Here is a 19,641-nt window from a genome sequence, read left to right on the forward strand (position 1 = left end):
TCCACCGAGTTTTGCAGATCCCTTCAGTGGTGGACCATTCGATCCAATCTGACCTTGGGACTTCTATTCCAAATTCCTCAGCTGCAGAAAGTGCTGACGATGGATGCATCCCTCCTAGGGTGGGGAGCCCATGTAGATGGACTTCACACTCTCAAGGAGCTTGGTCCTTTCAGGAAAAGGATCTTCAGATCAACCTCCTCGAATTACGAGCAATCTGGAATGCTCTCAAGGATTTCAGGGATCGGCTGGCCAATCAAATCATCTTAATTCAGACAGACAAGCAGGTTGCAATGTATTACACCAACAAGCAGGGGGGCACCTGATCTTGCTCTCTGTCAGGAGGCTGTCAAGATGTGGCTTTGGGCGCTCCATCATGGCATGCTTCTCCAAGCCACATATCTGGCAGGCGTAAAAAAACAGTCTGGCCGACAGGTTGAGCAGGATCATGCAACCGCACAAGTGGTCACTAAACATGGCCGTTGTCCTCAAGATCTTCCGAGAGTGGGGCACCCCCTCGGTGGATCTCTTTGCCACTCAAATCAATCACAGAGCCCCGCAATTCTGTTCCAGACTTCAGGCCCACGACAGACTAGCGTCAAATGCCTTTCTCCTACATTGGGGGACAGGCCTTCTGTATGTGTATCCTCCCATACCTCTGGTAGGGAAGACTTTGCTGAAACTCAAGCAAGACTGTGGAACTATGGTCTTGATTGCTCCCTTCTGGCCTCATCAGATCTGGTTCCCTCCTCTTCTGAAGTTGTCCTCCGAAGAACCGTGGAAATTGGACTGTTTTCCAACCCTCATCACCCAGAACGAGGGGTCTCTTCTACATCCCAACCTCCAGTCTCTGGCTCTCACAGCCTTGATGTTGAGAGCTTAGTGGTTGCCTCCCTGGGTCTTTCAGAGGGTGTCTCCCGAGTCTTGCTTGCTTCCAGGAAAGATTCCACAAAAAAAGTGTTATTCTTTCAAATGGAGGTTTGCTGCTGTCCTCTGAGAATACCTGCTACAGGTATGTATCTTCATTATATTCACAGTGGTTATACATGAGAATTATTATATAACTTGTTCCACATTGTAGAATTGGTGTGACCTTCGATCTCATAAGAGTTATTGGAATTAATCACCATCATTTCCTTTTTGCCACTGGTACTGAAAGAAAACTCTTAATCCATCAGCCAGAAGACTTCTCTTCTTCCTTGCCTTCCTGGTTTTTGTTTTTGTTTTTTTTGGATCAATGGTTTATTAAGCTGAAGACTCTGACCTAAAACAAAAATCTGCAAATACATATTTTATAATATGTCTGGTATTAACATATGGTAGTTGTTTAGTATAAGTGCATTCATATTTGGAGTAGCTATAGAGAGAGCTTTTAAATATTTGCATATTTTTCACAGGCACTTTCAGTTCTGTATATCTGGCTACAGCACAGTTAATATCGGGGAATGAAGAAAAATTTGCTTTGAAACATTTGATACCTACAAGTCATCCACTGCGAATTGCTGCAGAACTTCAGTGCCTTACAGTAGCTGGGTAAGTACCTGAGAAGTTAATGTGATGGTAGAGTTCTGTTAGGCTCTTAAGTTGACAGTAGAGAAAATCTTGAAATGGTTAGTAATATAGTACCTATACATGACTGAAATCCTAAAAGGTTTCAAAGAAGAACTAGTGTACAATGTTCACTTTTAAGTTTTTCGGAGGTATGTGTTAGTGTGCCCTACTGTTGAGTACATAAATTCTTACGGCGGATGTATATATCCCCGCATAGGGCTTATCGGGCAACTATGAGGGCGGATGACATATGCACAAAATGTGCTCAATCTTCAGCTGGCCTAGGATATATGTTTTGGACTTGCCCGCAGATTTTTGAGTTTTGGCGGCAAATGTGTCAGCATGGTTCTTTGCTTTGGGGGGGTTACTTGGCAACCGACTCCATCTCAATTGTTTGATATCTTCAGGGTGTCCCCGTTTTTGCCCAGGGGTATGAAACCATTTTTAAAAAGGGCAATTTTAGTGGGTAAGAAATCCATTCTTCAGCATTGGATAACAGTGGTGCTTCCAACACTACAGCAATGGCGATCGAATATGGTCTTTCTTTTGTGCATTGGAACGCAGAGGAATGGGGGACTTGTCCTCATCTAGGGGAGATCATTTTTGTCGAATTTGGTCCCCGTTTTGGGAATCATTGACCGCGGTTGCACATAGTAGAATTCTAAACGCTTAAAGTAGAGTAATGTGAACAGATGCTGACAAATAAAGCCTGTGTCCTGGGAAAAAAATGCATCCTTAACTGCTGGGTGTCTGACATGCCTCCCTCCTATTGGTATTGGAGGAATAAGTTTCATCAACTTATGCTATGGGAATCCCGAGGGGCGAGATTGTCACCAAAAAGGCAGGGGAGATTTCTGGCAATATGGCAGCGGTACCTTAATAGCATATCTCCCAGAGCACATAGCCAAGTTCTGAATAGGTTACCGGAAGATGCGGTTAAGAATAGGGAGTAATATTCTGAGGGGCCAGCATGCAGAATAGGGAAGGGGAGGAATAAGATATGAGGGGGGAGGAGAGAGGGAGGGGGGTGCAGGATGGGGAAATTACAGTTTATTTGAGGGAGGGAGGTTGGGGGAGGTAGGTGAGAGGGGGAGGTGGTAGGTGGGTTACTGAAGAGCAGCAGATAGGATTGAGAATGGGGGATTCTGTGTTTGTTTGGTTCACTGGAGTATGCACACAAAAAGTGAAGTGTTATTTGCTACAATGGCATTGCCAAATAAAATTGTTGGGAATATAAAATTAGAGGGGTGAGGAGGGGACCAAAAAGTTAAAAGTTTGATGACAAATTGTATCATTTAGTTTTTACCGAGATTATTTTCACACTTGAATTATGTATATTCATACCGTTCAATATGTTTCTTTGACATTGGGGCATATTTTCAAAGCACTTAGCCTTCCAAAGTTCCATAGGTTTCTATGGAACTTTGGAAGGTGAAGTGCTTTGAAAATATGCCTCATAGTCATCTAAAAAAAATGTTGAAACTAAAGTAGAAAATGTGGCATGGGGATGGATAGGTGGGTGGATGGCGGGGATGGGGGAAGGGTAATGGGTGAGGTCTAGTGCAATTACAATGTTTCAATATAACTTCTGGGGAAAGGGGGGGGAGCGAGGGGGGCTTACTCAAAAACTGTAATGAATGGTGGGACTCAATGTTAATGTGTGGCGTTGTTGTGGATAAGGTTGGTTTGTGCATATGACAGTTTTAATACGTCATTTGCCTTTTGCTTTTCCCTTTAATAAGAACAGTGGAATATAAAATATCTAAGATGCTGTTTAGACGAGATGGATGGAAAGTACAGAGTGAATACCTTTTAGCCTCTCGACAGAAGAAACTTCTGGTTGAAAGTACACTTTTGTCTTGGTGAATTGTTCTACTAGGTGTGGGGGAGGGTAGGGATTGGGAAGTTATGTGTTGAATAGTTTAGCAGATTTGGAAGGGAGGGGGGGAGAAAATTGTAAAACTCTGAACACACTGTCCAGCGGTTAGGTCTATTGAATGTACGTAGAGATATCTATTTGACATTGCTGTGACAGTTTATAATGATGTACTTTCCTATATAATAAAACGCACCTCCAAGGTTCTGAAGCTGAGAAAGTGAAGCCTTGAAGCATTTGTGCTCTCTCTAAAGCGGTATCCATCTCCTGAAGTGACGTCAGCGTACTTCCGGGTACGTCACACGCAGCACTGACCAACCACAGGTGGGAGGGCGGGCGCACGGTGGCGATTGGCTCTACCGTTCAGTGGGCGTGCACGCTGAGCTGTGCACGGCAGCGGAGGTTGGGCGGTTGGCGGAGGGGCAGAGATTTGGGCGGTGTGGTGCTGTAAGGGGAAGGAGAATCGCTGGGTGGCTGGAGGGGGGCAGGGGACAGAGGAGACAGACTCGCACCCAGCAGTCTCACTCTCTCTTTGTCACACACACAGTTGCACATTCACTCTCTCTCACACACACAGTCAATATCACACATACTATCTCAAACATACACACTCCGAGGAAAACCTTGCTAGCACCCGTTTCATTTGTATCAGAAACGGGCCTGTTTTACTAGTTCTTAATAAAAAGTGTTAAATATAATAACTGAGAGACCTTCTTTAATTTTGTTTAGATCTTCCTTGGTTGCTGTTATTAAATCTTTGATGGTGCGGATCTCCTCCAAAATGGCGTCCGTATCTGTTTCTTCCAATTTTACAGTCTGCGCTTTTTGCGGCGACACTGGCTTAGTTCTGTGACGTTTGCTGTTTTTGCCAGAAGCCATAAGAGATTGTTCCTTGCAGGGTTACAAGAAAATGTTCAGTTCTTGCACATGGGAAAGTGATATTTCTATTGTTTGCGGGAGTCTTCAGGAGCTCAGTGATTATGCTGCAAACTAGTTCTGGGTTCTGCCTTGGTTTGTGCCTGTCTTTAGTAGATCTTCTCTTGTCCTTATCCTTGCTTTTTGGATCCTTGTACGATTCATTATATGCAGATCTCTTTCATGCATACTCCATTTTGGATATCCTGAAATCCTGACTGGCAAGGGATACCAGCGACATAACGTAACCAAAGACCGTAACTGGACATATCTTAATCCTTCCTCTCCCTCTCTAAGTTCCCCCCAATGGTCTTTACCATACATGTACCTCAATATCACCTTGTTCATACCAGAATCGGCTAACGCAGTTTACGGTACTATGTAAGCCACATTGAGCCTGCAAAAAGGTGGAAAAATGTGGGATACAAATATAACAAATAAATAAATACATCGCGTGTGCAAGTGAACAGCCTGGGGCGCAGGGCTTTTCATCATTTGCTATTTCTACTCTAAAATCTCTGGCCACTACTGCTGCCAGCCTACCCATAGGGTCACAAATTGACTCTTTAGAACCCCACTTCTTACCTCCAAGAACTCATAAACTGTCTTCCCCACCCTGTTAAACCACAGAGGAGAAAAGGAAGAACCTTTATCTTTACATCTTGTGCCCAAAACTCTCTTACAAAGCGCAATATTGTGCAATGCATATGGATTGCCTCCCTTTTTTTTTTTTAGTAATTGGGTACTTAACCTTAACCCTTGAGGCAATTACTCAAGGTCTGATCACTGTACATTGTTCCATGGCTGTCCACTGCTTCTCCTGTTCTGATAGTGCTTGTAATTGAGCTGCTAAGTAATAATTCTGTAACTGGGGCACTGCGATACCTCCTTGGCTCTTACTCTGATACACTGAGCTTGTTTTACCCAGGGGTTGTTTTTCATATCTGAGCAAATCCTTGTGAGGATCCTATCAAACTGAGTTGGGCTTGCTATTGGGAGGCTTGTAAATCATTTTTGGCAATTAGCATTTTTTAGAAATTATTTTTATTGAAAATAGTTTTAGCAAACATGGAACAAATAAACTCCAAAATATCAGGCAAAGGAAGGCTGGCAGGAATGAAGAAGGCAATACTGAAGTCAGGCAAGGGAAGGCAGGATCCAGTGCTTCCTGCTGCCAGTCTTTAACACAAGTTCCTTCGGCACATGTGTGCGTTCGCGTACATGAAAGCTGGCATCGGGTGACACTGAAGGAGCTGCAGAGATGCGGTCTGCTTCCCTGAGGAAGGTCGCAGGACCCGACAGGAAGGCTTTTCCAGGTTTAATGATGAAAACAGATTCTAAAGTTTACTTTCATAGCGTGTTTTTCTCATGTGTTAGGTTTGGTGTCCTAACTTTCCAGGTGTATCAAGGGAGGGGAACTTGGGGAGGGAGATGACTGTTTATGAGCGATCATGTAAAACATGTGAACGACGCTCCTGGCATGTATTAGTGATTACTACCCCTAACCTTTCCAAAAGAAACATAGTAACATAACATAGTAGATGATGGCAGAAAAAGACCTGCATGGTCCATCCAGTCTGCCCAACAAGATAAACTCATATGTGTATACCTTACCTTGATTTGTACTTGCCTTTTTCAGGGCACAGACCGTACAAGACTGCCCAGCAGTATTTCTCGCCTCCCAACCACCAGTCCCGCCTCCCATCACCGGCTCTGGCACGGACTGTATAAGTCTGCCCTCCACTATCCTCGCCTCCCAACCACCAACCTCTCTTCCCCCACCTGCTCTGCCACCCAATTTCGGCTAATCTTCTGAGGATCCATTCCTGCTGCACAGGATTCCTTTATGCATATCCCACGCATGTTTGAATTCCGTTACCGTTTTCATCTCCACCACCTCCCGCGGGAGGGCATTCCAAGCATCCACCACCCTCTCCGTGAAAAAATACTTCCTGACATCTTTTTTTGAGTCTGCTCCCCTTCAATCTCATTTCATGTCCTCTCGTTCTACCGCCTTCCCATCTCCGGAAAAGATTTTTTTGCGGATTAATACCTTTCAAGTGTTTGAACGTCTGTATCGTATCACCCCTGTTCCTCCTTTCCTCCAGGGTATACATGTTCAGGTCAGCAAGTCTTTGGTCATACGTCTTGGAACGCAAGACCAAAGACTTGCTGACCTGAACATGTATACCCTGGACAGTTTCCTTGTCATCAACAGCAGATGAATCCAGGAACTGATGGGTTGTATCCGCCTACCAGCAGGTGGAGATAGAGAACACTGAAACAAGGCAGTGACCCTGGACGTCCAGCCCCTTGCGTCTTCAGTATATCTCTGTCTCCCAGCAGGTGTGGACGGATTCCTGTCAACTCCTGGATTTCTGCTTGGAGAGGCTCCTGGGCTTTTGCCAGTTGAGCAGGAGGTGTGAGGCTGGTGGTGCCCACTTTGAGGGCATACTTGGTTTCCAGGTCCCTGCCTTACTCCCTTTCTCCTACCCTCCCAGCTTCTGTTCTGCTTGCTGTCTGACTACTTTCCTCACAGTTAAAAAAAAATAAAATAAAAAAGTTTAAAGAAGATTGAGCAGGTATTTGCTTGAGGCTCTCTTCTGACTTGGCAGACGCTGCAGTTTCTCCCGAGATCGCTGTGACTGGGTGTGTGTCAGTGTGAACTGGGCTGTTTGGCTCCTCCTGGGAGGGTTCTAGCTGCTTCTCTTCAGAGCAGGGTGAGTTTCTTTTTTGGTGCGGTGACGCCATTTTGATTTCGGGGGCGATGGCGGCTGAGGCTGTTAAACGCTGCTCCCGCTGCGGGAAACCCAGAAACGCAGCGGGAGTATGCAGTGCGAACTGCCTGGACGCTTCGGGGCCAGGCGCTGTAGCCGTTTCGTCGGTTCGCGTTGATTCCCGCCCTTCCGATTGCGACGCGGCCGCCATTTTGGATTCACTGGCTGAGGCGCAAATTTTGGCAGCAGACAGTGAGTGCAGGGGGGGGGGGCCCAGAGTCTCTGCCGAGGGAGGCTCAAGCCTCTCCTGCCTTGGGTTCATGAGCGGAGAGTCAGGGTGAGTTATTTTCCCCTGAATTTGTTTTATTGCTGCACAGGGCGTTTCTTTTAAAGAGAGTCCTGCCTGAGTCCTCTGAAATTTCTTTTCAGCCTGGGGATTCTTCTGCTGCGGAGGCTCCGGGTTCTGCTAGCCTCTTGATGTCTTCGGCCCCTGTGCTTTCTTTGGATTCTAAGCGCAGGCGGGTGTCTTCCTTCTCTGATGGCTCTTCTCTCCCACCTCGTTCTCCTCCCCATTCTTTTTTTGAGGAGTCTGAGTGAGGATCTGGAGGAGACCTCTCTTTTGCTGCAGGAGTTGGATGACCCTAAGGCGCTTCAGATTTTTCATCGGGATGAACTCTCGTCTCTTATTTGATGCCTTGCAGGCTCTCAGCATTGGGGACCCTGAGGGGGATATTGCTTCTTCTGTTAATCCCAAAATGGCTAATACTAGGAAGCCATCTCGGGCTTTCCCAGTCCATGACTCCATTCAAGAGCTTATTTCAGCGCAGTGGTCTGAGGCTGATGGCACTTTGAAGGTAGCTAGGGCGATGTCCCACCTTTACCCAGTTCCAGAGGCTCATTTGGCTCTATTTGGGTTGCCTAAGATGGACTCGCTAGTAACGACTGTTACTAAGAAGTCTACTCTTCCTGTGGAGGGAGGAGTTGCCTTGAAGGACCTGCAGGACAGGCGTTTGGAGTCCTCCTTGAAATGCTCTTTTGAGGTTTCGGCCTTGGCTCTGCAGGCTGCTATTTGTAGTTCTTATGCAGCTCGAGCTTTATCTTGGCTTCAGCAGTCTTCGGATGGTTCTGTTCCTCTTTCTGAGGTGGCACCTCGAATGGAGTCGGGTTTGGCTTTCTTGGCTGATGCTGTTTATGATTTGGTTAGAGCATCGGGTAAGCAGATATCTTTGGCGGTGTCGTCTCGGCGGCTCCTTTGACTCCGTCATTGGGCGGCTGACATGGCCTCGAAGCAGCGTCTAGTGAAGTTGCCTTTTTGGGGTACACTTTTGTTTAGGGAGGATTTGGAGAAGATTGTTAAAGACCTTGGGGATTCTAAATCCCTTCCGGAGGACAGGCCGAGGCAGTCTTCCAGGATTGTTCCCTTCTCCTCTTCCTCCTCTTCTAGGCCTCGCTTCCGAGTGGCTCAGAGATACTGTCCTTGGCGGTCTTCGAGTTTCCCTCAGCGCTTCCGTTTCCAACACAGAAGTTCCTTTCATTCTGACAAACAATCTGGTGCAGCCGTTCAGCGGCAAGGAGTCCAGGCATGTGTGACGCAATGATGGGGCGCCGGTCCACTCCTCAGTTCCATTTGTAGGAGGTCGTTTGTCTCTTTTTCTAGAGGAGTGGGCCAAAGTTACGTCAGATCAGTTGAAGTTTGCGACTCCGGTAGGAGATGCTTTTGTGGATTCCTGCTGCGGTATGGCTGTCAAGCAGGCAGCAGTCAGAGACACGTTACAGTCCCTGTTGGATCTCGGGGTGGTGGTTCCCGTTCCCCCCGACGAACGCTTTTGCGGTTGCTACTCGATTTATTTTGTGGTGCCTCGCAAGGGCGGGTCCTTCAGACCCATTCTCGACTTGCGCAGAGTCAACGAAGCCCTTAGGGTGCGTCATTTTTGTATGGAAACCTTGCATTCGGTCATTGCAGCGGTGCAGCCAGAAGAGTTCCTCACTTCGCTCGACCTCAAAGAGGCGTATCTGCATATCCCAATTTGGCCTCCACATCAGCGGTTTCTCCGATTTGCAGTGTTAGGCCAGCACTTCCAGTTTCGCGCCTTGCCATTTGGTCTCGCCACAGCTCCTCGCACTTTTTCCAAGGTCATGGTTGTGGTGGCCACTTTCCTCCAAAGAGAAGGTATCCGAGTGCATCCTGTGAACTGGTCACCCTTCCAGGACCTGGCCAGGGCTGACCCTGCTTAGCTTCCTTCACAAATGTTCACCAACACCAGGCTTTTGCTTAGCTTCCTTCACAAATGTCCACCAACACCAGGCTTCTTATAAGCAAAGGTTTTATTAGTTGCCATTTATCATCATCTTCATGGCTTATTTCTGCTTTCACTCAAACATTTCTTCTTCAACTTAAACATAGCAAAAAGGCAGTTACTCAGAGTCTTTTAATTAAACCTTTTCCATACTTAAAGCAGTGCCTCAAACTTTCACAGTTCAAACAGCCAAACAAAAGCATTTACTTTTTCATTTAAAGACTTTCTCAGCTGGTAGTGCAGCTGTCACCTTTTCAGCAGATAGTTTCAAAAAGTCCACAGAGTTCAGCCAGCACCTTCAAGGGGATCTTCTTCCTCAAGCTCCCAGGTCCCAGCTTCTTCCTTCTCTTTCACTACTCAGACAGGTACAAGGTGGTTAATTAGCTTCTCCACCCCTTCAGGCTCTTCTCCCTAATTCCAGGCAGGCTCCAGCCCATAACTACCTACACCTGTTTCCAGCCCAGGACTCTCCGTGGTCCTAGCAACCTCCACATAGACATTCCCCTACTGGCTCCCCTGGTGGACTCCTCAATAATGACATGACCTGGACCTTTTCCCCCATTTCTATGGGAACAGCGCCACCTAGTGGCCTACCCAGGACAGGACAGCCCCTTACTCTTCACAATCCTTATCTCGATGATTGGCTCATCCGGGCGGATTCGGAGACAGAGAGCCAACTTGCGACAGCCAGCGTTATTTCTCTTCTTCAGTCTCTGGGCTGGGTGGTCAATTTCTCTAAAAGTCATCTAACCCCCTCGCAGTCTCTCGAGTATTTGGGGGGGTGTTTCGACACTGCACTGGGGTTGGTCTTTCTTCCCGACAGCAGGTGTCTCAAGCTTCATAGTCAGATTCGGCTTCTCTTGCGAATGTTACGACCTCGGGCTTGGGATTATGTGCAACTTCTGGGTTTGATTACGGCCACTCTGGAAGTGGTTCCCTGGGCAAGGACGCATATGTGTCCCCTACAGCATTCCTGCTTTCTCGGCGGTCTCCGATCTCTGTAGAGTATCAGCGCAGACTGCTGTGGCTCTCTGCGGCCAGGCGCAGCATGGCTTGGTGGCTGTCCAACGACAAGTTGTGCCGGGGGATGCCGCTGGCACACCCGCTGTGGCGGTTAGTGATTACGGCAGAATGGGAGCTAGCAGAGGAAGTGTTTCTTCAGATTTGTGCCAAATGGGGCACTCCGCGGTTAGATGAGTGGAGGAGTGGCCTAGTGGTTAGGGTGGTGGACTTTGGTCCTGAGGAACTGAGTTCAATTCCGGGCACAGGCAGCTCCTTGTGACTCTGAGCAAGTCACTTAACCCTCCATTGCCTGCCACATTGAGCCTGCCATGAGTGGGAAAGTGTGGGGTACAAATGTAATAAATATATAAATATCTCTTGGCGTCAGCTTCAAACGCCAAGGTCGAACGATTTTTCAGCAGAAGGAGGGATCCTCGGTCAGCAGGGCTGGATGCTGTCTCTCAACCGTGGCCTCCGGATCTCCTTTATGCGTTTCCTCCTTGGCTCTTAATAGGCCGAGTTCTTCTTCGCATTTGTCTCCACAGCGGGAGGGTGATTCTGGTGGCTCCAGATTGGCCACGGCGTCCATGGTACACGGATCTCGGGCGAATGTTGGTGGCATCTCTGTTTCTTTTGCCTCTTCTGCTGGGCCTGTTGCATCAAGGTCCGGTGGCTATGGAAGATCCCTCCCGCTTTGGTCTTACGGCCTGGCTATTGAGAGGGCTAAGTTGAGAAAAAAGGGATGTTCTAACAAGGTTATTGCTACCCTTTTGCAGGCTCGCAAGCGGTCTACTTCCGCGGCCTATGCGCGTGTTTGGCGCACCTTTGAGGCATGGTGTACTACGAGGTCTGTTTCGCCAATGCTTGCTTCTCTCTCGCAGTTGTTAGATTTTCTTCAGGACGGCTTACAGACGGGTCTCGCTTCCAATTCTCTTCGGGTTCAGGTGGCGGCATTGGCTTGTTTCCATGGGAGAGTGGCCAGTTTGTCGCTGGCTGCTCATACGGATATTGTCCACTTTCTGGTGGGGGGGGGCTTTACGTCTTCGCCCTCCTTTGTGGTTGCCGTCTCCATCTTAGAACCTGGGGGTTGTGCTGAAAGTGCTCCAGAAACCCCATTTTGAGCCTCTCAAGCGCGCTTCGGAAAAGGATTTAACTCGTAAAACGTTTTTTGGGTGGCTATGGCTTCCGCACGAAGAGTGTCGGAGCTTCAGGCTCTTTCCTGTCGGGATCCTTTTCTGCAGTTTCCTGAATCCAGTGTTACAGTCCGTACTGTACCTTCTTTCTTGCCCAAGGTTGTTTCAGCCTTTCATATCAATCAGCCCATTTTTCTGCCTTCTTTTCGTAAGGAAGACTTTCCGGATTCCTTTGAACAGTTGCGTCTTTTGGATGTCTCAGGGCTCTGTTTCAGTGCTTGCAGATATCGAATGATTTCAGGTCTTCTGATCACCTTTTCATTCTGTTGGCGGGACCGAGGCGCGGTTGTCCAGCGTCTAAAGCCACCATAGCTCGCTGGATTAAGGAAGTTATCTTTTCTGCTTACCTGTTGGCCGGTAGATCTCCACCAGAAGCATTTAAGGCGCATTCCACGCGGGTGATGTCTTCTTCGTGGGCTGAAACGGGTGTCTTTTCTCTTCAAGAGATCTGTCGTGCGGCTACCTGGGCTTCTCAGCTTTCCTTTGTTCGGCGTTATCAGCTGGATGTTGCAGTGCAACAGGATGCGCTGTTTGGGGCACAGGTTCTTTCTCGTGGGGCTGCATGTTCCCACCCAGGTTAGGGAGTGCTTTGGTACATTCCATCAGTTCCTGGATTCATCTGCTGTTGATGACAAGGAAGGAAAAATTAAGGCTAACCTGATAATTTTCTTTCCTTTAGTCACAGCAGATGAATCCAGGATCCCTCCCTGTCTGTCTTTGTTTGATACGGATGTTTTGAGTCTGGCACAGGTTTTGAAGATTTTGCAGATGTTCTAGATAAATGCAAACAGTCTTTATAATTGTTGTTATGAAGCAGAAGGTTGAGAAATTCCCTCCTTTGTTTATATTGTTGCTCCAGTTCAGGGAGCAGTTGTTCACTGTGAGGAAAGTTCATGTTGTGTTGTATTTCTTCTACGTTCTGCTTTGGAAGTTTCGTATACTGAAGATGCAAGGAGCTGGACGTTCAGGGTCACTGCCTTGTTTCAATGTTCTCTATCTCCACCTGCTGGTAGGCAGATACAACCCATCAGTTCCTGGATTCATCTGCTGTGACTAGAAGAGAGAAAATTATCAGGTTAGTCTTAATTTTTTCATACATTGACTGTCACCTTCAGCCTGGTTTCTTATGGCATCCAGTATGTAGTCTCCATATTCTTTAATACTTTCCAAAAGTATATCTAAAGATCGGTGTAGGTTGGTCAAATGCACTAGAATTTATTTATTTATTTGGATTTTGCTCACACCTTTTTCAGTAGTAGCTCAAGGTGAGTTACATTCAGGTACAATCTAAGCTTGTACCTGAGGCAATGGAGGGTTAAGTGACTTGCCAAGATCACAAGGAGCAGCAGTGGGATTTGAACCGGCCACCTCTGGATGTCAAGACCAGTGCTCTAACCACTAGGTCACTCCTCCACTCCCAGGCCACTCCTCCACTAGCAAAGGCTGCTAATGCATCATTTTTCCAAAAACTTCATTGGCTACCAGTATAATACAGGGCTAAATTTAAAACTCTGATCTTCAAGGCTCTGAAAGGGAATGGCCCCAAATATCTGAAGAATAGGATGATCCTTCACACACTGCCAAGGACACTAAGGTCCATCACTAACCACACCCTCTCCAAAAGACATTACACGATGTGATACCCGCAAGCGAGCCTTCTCCGGAGTAGCCCCCACACTCTGGAATGCACTGCCTGAAAAGTCTGATTAACACAAAACTATCTCTACTTCGGGAAGCAGGTAAAAGCTTGGCTCTTCAACCAGGCCTTTAATGGAAGAAGTAACTAACTTGTTAGCCTCACTCACACACACAAGGAGTGACTCGGACTGCACATACTGCAGCAGGACATGTTTATCCACTCATACAGTAGCTGAGATAATATTTAACTATTTCTCTGATCTCATGTGCAACTTTCTTTAAATCAGTCACCTTACTTTCTCTTTTTTACTCTCTTACCTATCTATATGTTAACAACTTTGCTTTACCCTTCACTATCAATTAAAATGTACTATTATGTATTGTGTTGACATTGTAAGTAGTATACCAAGCCATACATTGTATTGTTATTTGAATATTTTTACTGCTGTAATTGCCTATTGCTCATGTTTGATGGCTAGAAATGTACGGAGGGGAGACAAAAACTTCTTCAGGTATATTAGTGAAAGGAGAAAGACTAAAAAGGGGATTGTGAGACTAAAAGATACAGCAAAACGCTATGTAGAAAATCTATGTAGAAAATGATGAAGAAAAAGCCAATTTGCTAAATAGATACTTTTTGTTCTGTTTTCACTGAAGAAAATCCTGGGGAAGTACACCTGAGAATGAAGTGGATAGAGCACCGTTCACGGAAGAGAGTGTGTATGAACAACTTGGAAAGCTAAAGGTGGACAAAGCCATGGGGCCGGATGGGATCCACCCCAGAATACTGAAGGAGCTCAGAGAGGTTCTGGCGGGTCCTGTTAAAGATTTGTTTAATAAATCTTTGGAGACGGGAGAGGTTCCGAGGGATTGGAGAACGGCGGAGGTGGTCCCTCTTCACAAAAGTGGTGATAGGGAAGAAGCTGGAAACTACAGGCCGGTAAGCCTCACTTCGGTTATTGGAAAAGTAATGGAAGCCATGCTGAAGGAAAGGATAGTGAATTTCCTGGAAGCCAATAAGTTGCAAGATCCGAGACAACATGGTTTCACCAAAGGGAAATCGTGCCAAACGAATCTCATTGAATTCTTTGACTGGGTGACAGGAGAATTAAATCAAGGAAGTGCTATGGACATCTTCTACTTAGATTTCAGCAAGGCTCTTGAATAAACTAGAAGGGCTGAAGATAGGACCCGAAGTGGTGAACTGGATTAGGAACTGGTCGACGGGCAGACGCCAGAGGGTGGTGGTAAATGGAGTTCGCTTGGAGGAGGGAAAGGTGAGTAGTGGAGTGCCTCAGGGATCCGTGCTGGGGCCCATTCTGTTCAATATATATATTTGTGAGTGACATTGCCGAAGGGTTACAAGGTAAAGTTTGCCTTTTTGCGGATGACGCCAAGATTTGCAACAGAGTGGACACCCCGGAGGGAGTGGAAAACATGAAAAAAGATCTGAAGAAGCTGGAAGAATGGTCTAACATTTGGCAATTAAAATTCAATGCGAAGAAATGCAAAGTGATGCACTTAGGGAGTAGAAATCCAAGGGAGGCGTATGTGTTAGGTGGGGAGAGCCTGATAGACATGGATGGGGAGAGGGATCTTGGGGTGATAGTATCTGAGGACCTGAAGGTGATGAAACAGTGCGACAAGGCGGTGGCCGTAGCGAGAAGGTTGCTAGGCTGTATAGAGAGAGGTGTGACAAGCAGAAGAAAGGAGGTTTTAATGCCCCTGTATAAGACGTTGGTGAGGCCCCACCTGGAGTATTGTGTTCAGTTTTGGAGGCCGTACCTTGCGAAGGATGTTTAAAAAAATGGAAGCGGTGCAAAGAAAAGCTACGAGGATGGTATGGGAGTTGTGTTCCAAGACGTATGAAGATAGACTTGCTGACCTGAACATGTATACTCTGGAGGAAAGGAGGAACAGGGGTGATATGATACAGACGTTCAAATATTTGAAAGGTATTAATCCGCAAACGAATCTTTTCCGGAGATGGGAAGGCGGTAGAACGAGAAGACATGAATTGAGATTGAAGGGGGGCAGACTCAGGAAAGATGTCAGGAAGTATTTCTTCACAGAGAGAGTGGTGAACGCTTGGAATGCCCTCCCGCGGGAGGTGGTGGAGATGAAAACGGTTACGGAATTCAAACATGCATGGGATAGGCATAAAGGAATCCTGTGCAGAAGGAATGGATCCACAGAAGCTTAGCTGAAATTGGGTGGCGGGGGGAAGAGGGGTTGGTGGTTGAGAGGCTATGATAGGGGAGGGCAGACTTATATGGGGTCTGTGCCAGAGCCGGTGATGGGAGGCGGGACTGGTGGTTGGGAGGCGTGAAATACTGCTGGACAGACTTATACGGTCTGTGCCCTGAAAAAGACAGGTACAAATCAAGGTAAGGTATACACATATGAGTTTATCGTGGGCATACTAGATGGACCGTGCAGGTCTTTTTCTGCCGTCATCTACTATGTTACTATGTTATATTCTTACGTGCACTGCCTTGAGTGAATTCCTTCAAAAAGGAGGTAAATAAATCCTAATAAATATATTTTTAAAAGTATGGGTTCCTATGTGAAAACCTTGTATTTCTGGATTAAGATGTATGTCCTGTATTTAAGGGTCCAGAGTGAGACCATACAGAAGGGGTGACAAAGGGTCCCTGTGTGTCCCACGGCATATGGGGATATTTACCAATTGTAGGCCGTTTAGTAGCCTGTGGTGAAGTGTATAAAGCCTTAATCATAGACACAAAGCGACCGGTGATGCCATGTTTGTCCAGAGTGGCAAACATAAATTCGCAGTGCAACTGATTGAACGCTTTTCCTGCATCAAAACTGATTATTGAACACTTTTCCTGCATCAAAACTGATTATTGAACGCTTTTTCTGCATCAAAACTGATTAACGATGACATGTGCCAAAATTGCTCCCTATATTCGAGGGATGTCAGAATTTTCCTCATATTTTTGGCTAATGCCCTATCCCTAACAAACTGGCGAGGACAACAGAGGGCAACACCCTTGCCAATCGATTGGCTATGACTTTTGTCATGAGCTTTACCTCATAAATCAAGAGGGATATTGGACAATGATTCTGAAAGAATAGGGTCACTGCCCAGTTTCAGTAGGACAATGATTTGTGCCACAGTAAGATGTGTAGGCAGTGATTCCCTATCCATTATTATATTAAACACCTTAGTAAGGGGGCCAATAACTTCCACACCCAATAACTTATAAAATTCGTCATGAAAACCATCTGGTCCTGGTGTCTTCAACAAAGGACTTTTCCGTATTGCTTATTCTACTTCCTCCAGCCTGAGTGGAGAACTTAACATATCTCTATTCTCCACTGTAATATGTGGCAATTCTAAACCATTTAAGTACATCTAGCCTTGCAACCCTTCTACTGGGGAGGCATATAATTTTTCATAATAGTCACGGAAATATTACATCTCTTTGTATGTACCCTTGTCCCATCCGGATCTTTAACTATTAAAATCTTTTTGGGCCCTGTTTTAGTGGTTACCAAATGAGCAATGAGTTTATCCCCTTTATTTCCATGTTTATATAGGTGGAATTTATAAAAAGCCTAGGGATTTAAGTGTCCTCTAGTGGATCGTGCAACTTGTGTTTCTAAAAGCTGTTGCTTGTCTACAGCGCTGTGAGAAGACCAGTCCCGCCTACAAATTGTCTTTGGTTGACGTTCAATCTAAGGAGCTCCTTGTACCAGTGAAGAAGTATGTATCTAGCCTTTTATCTTATAACCAGCACAAATGGGGAGAAAACAGCTTAAAATAGATGCAAACACAGGAGCCAACTATCAGCACTTCCGTCTCAAACACCATCTTGACTCCCAAAGGTTTGGGACACTTATCATCTGGTTTCTTCTCAGAGGCCCGTCCGATACAGGTGGCCCTACAGCATCGAAATGCACAAGCCCCTCCCACCACTACAAGGTGGTGTCCATTCTGAGGGGCAGTTTGACAAATTGAGTAGCAAATCACCTGGACCGGATGTATACATCATTCAAGCATGGTACCGGAAGACTGGAGGGTGGCCAATGTAATACCAATTTGTAAAAAGGGTTCTAGAGAGCATCCAGGAAATTTATAGAACACTGAGCCTGACGTCAGTGCTAGGCAAAATGGTAGAGACTATTATAAAGAACAAAATTATATAGCATATACATAGTCATGGATTTAGTCAAGGGAAATCTTGCCTCACCAGTCTACTTCATTTCTTTGAAAGGGTGAATAAACATGTGGATAAAGGTGAGCTGGTCGATTTTTGAAAATCCAAATACACAATGACATTTGACAAAAGTACCTCATGAATGACTTCTGAAGAAATTAGAAAGTCATGGGATAGAATATAATGTATATTCTCCGAGGACAAGCAGGCTGCTTGTTCTCACTGATGGGTGACGTCCACGGCAGCCCCTCCAATCGGAATCTTCACTAGCAAAGTCCTTTGCTAGCCCTCGCGCGCCCGCGCGCACCGCGCATGCGCGGCCGTCTTCCCGCCCGAAACCGGCTCGAGCCGGCCAGTCTTCTTTTGTCCGCACTCGGTACGGTCGTGTTTTCGCCGTGTCGAGCCCCGGAAAGTCGACCTCGCGCGTCCAAATTCTGTTTGAGCGTGTTTTTTTCCTTCGGGAAAGCTTTGTTAGTCGGGAAGTGCTCCGGAAACCCTTCGACCGGGTTTCGTGTCAATCCTCCCCGTACTTCCAGCTTTTTGCCCCGGTAAGTTTTCTTTCGTCGTCGGGGTAGGCCTCTTTTCGGCCTCGGTCGAGATTTTTTCTCCCTCTAAATTTTTGGTGCTTCCATTTTCGCCATTTCGGCTTTTGATTTCGCCGGCGTGATTTTTCCGCCCATGACATCGAAGCCTTCCAGCGGCTTCAAGAAGTGCACCCAGTGCGCCCGGGTTATCTCGCTCACTGACCGACACTCGTCGTGTCTTCAGTGTCTGGGGGCCGAGCACCGCCCTCAGAACTGTAGTCTGTGTTCCCTTCTTCAAAGGCGGACTCAGGTAGCGAGACTAGCCCAGTGGAACGTGTTGTTCTCGGGCTCTTCGTCGGCATCGGCACCGGGATCTTCGAGTGCATCGACGTCGTCAGCGTCCAGACCATCTTCCTCGGCCGCCCCTGCATCGAGTGCATCGAGGCATCGGGCCTCTGCATCGGCGCCGAGACATCGGATAGCTGCATCGACGTCGGTGGTACCAGGACCTCGTCTGCTGATGTCGTCGGACGGTGGTGCATCGGGTGGAGTGCAGGTGAGGGCTGTCCATTCCCCTGCTGGTGGCGGTGAGCCCTCGGGTGGGTCTCCTCCTACCCTGAGGGCTCCTGCGGTACAGCCCCCCCGAGATCGACCTTCTTCAGTCTCGGCCCCGAGGAAGCGACGGATGGATTCGACGTCCTCCTCGTCGGTGCCGGGGAGCTCCGGTGACATGCTTCGGAAGAAATCGAAGAAGCATCGACACCGGTCTCCTCCCCATGTCGGCACCGAGAGCTCTGGGTCGCCGAGGGATTCGGCACCCAGCAGGCATCGGCACCGAGAGGACCGCTCACCCTCTGTTCAGGAGGTGTCGATGCGCTCCGCTCTGGACAGCCCGGTACAGCCTCCACGCCCGGAACAGGTACTGACGTCGACGCCTGCATCGACCTCACAGCCTTTCTCTACAGCCGCTCTAAACGAGAGCCTCCGGGCCGTTCTCCCAGAGATTCTGGGAGAGCTGTTGCGCCCTACCCCTCCGGTACCGGCGGTGCTTGCGCCTCCGGTACCGTCGAGCGTGGCGCCGGCTGGCCCATCGCCCAGGTTGAGGTCCCCGACGTCGGTACCGCGTGCGGTACCGACCGCGGCCACCTCCCAGGAAGGCTCCCCGACTACGTCGGCGGAGGGAGCTTCGCCGATGCGGGCGAGGGAGTCTACCTCTCGACGCCCCCATCGTGGACGTGGCTTCACTGAGTCGAGCAGGGCGAGGTTGCAGACACAGGTTCGTGAACTTGTATCTGACACCGAGGGTGAGGCCTCGTGGGAGGAAGAGGAAGATCCTCGATATTTCTCTGACGAGGAGTCTGAGGGTCTTCCTTCTGATCCCACTCCCTCTCCTGAAAGACAGCTTTCTCCTCCCGAGAGTCTGTCTTTTGCTTCCTTTGTCCGGGAGATGTCTACGGCCATCCCCTTCCCGGTGGTTGTGGAGGACGAGCCCAGGGCTGAAATGTTTGAGCTCCTGGACTATCCTTCTCCACCTAAGGAAGCGTCCACTGTTCCCTTGCACCATGTCCTGAAAAAGACATTGCTTGCGAACTGGACCAAGCCATTAAGTAATCCCCACATTCCCAAGAAGATCGAGTCCCAGTACCGGATCCATGGGGACCCAGAGCTGATGCGCACTCAGTTGCCTCACGACTCTGGAGTTGTGGATTTGGCCCTAAAGAAGGCTAAGAGTTCTAGGGAACATGCT

General features: G+C 47.6%; 1 protein-coding gene across 2 annotated transcripts in view; it reads left to right on the forward strand.

Annotated features, from left to right (window-relative positions):
• Window positions 1-19,641, forward strand: part of CDC7 (cell division cycle 7) — a 158,559-nt gene that overhangs the window by 36,094 nt on the left and 102,824 nt on the right. For both annotated transcript variants that reach the window (XM_030207286.1, XM_030207287.1), the window contains exon 3: window positions 1,395-1,530. In XM_030207286.1, coding sequence (XP_030063146.1) covers window positions 1,395-1,530 — 136 coding nt within the window. The remainder of the gene's footprint in view (window positions 1-1,394; window positions 1,531-19,641) is intronic.

Source organism: Microcaecilia unicolor, chromosome 6 (genome assembly GCF_901765095.1).
Source record: "Microcaecilia unicolor chromosome 6, aMicUni1.1, whole genome shotgun sequence".
NCBI lineage: Eukaryota > Metazoa > Chordata > Amphibia > Gymnophiona > Siphonopidae > Microcaecilia > Microcaecilia unicolor.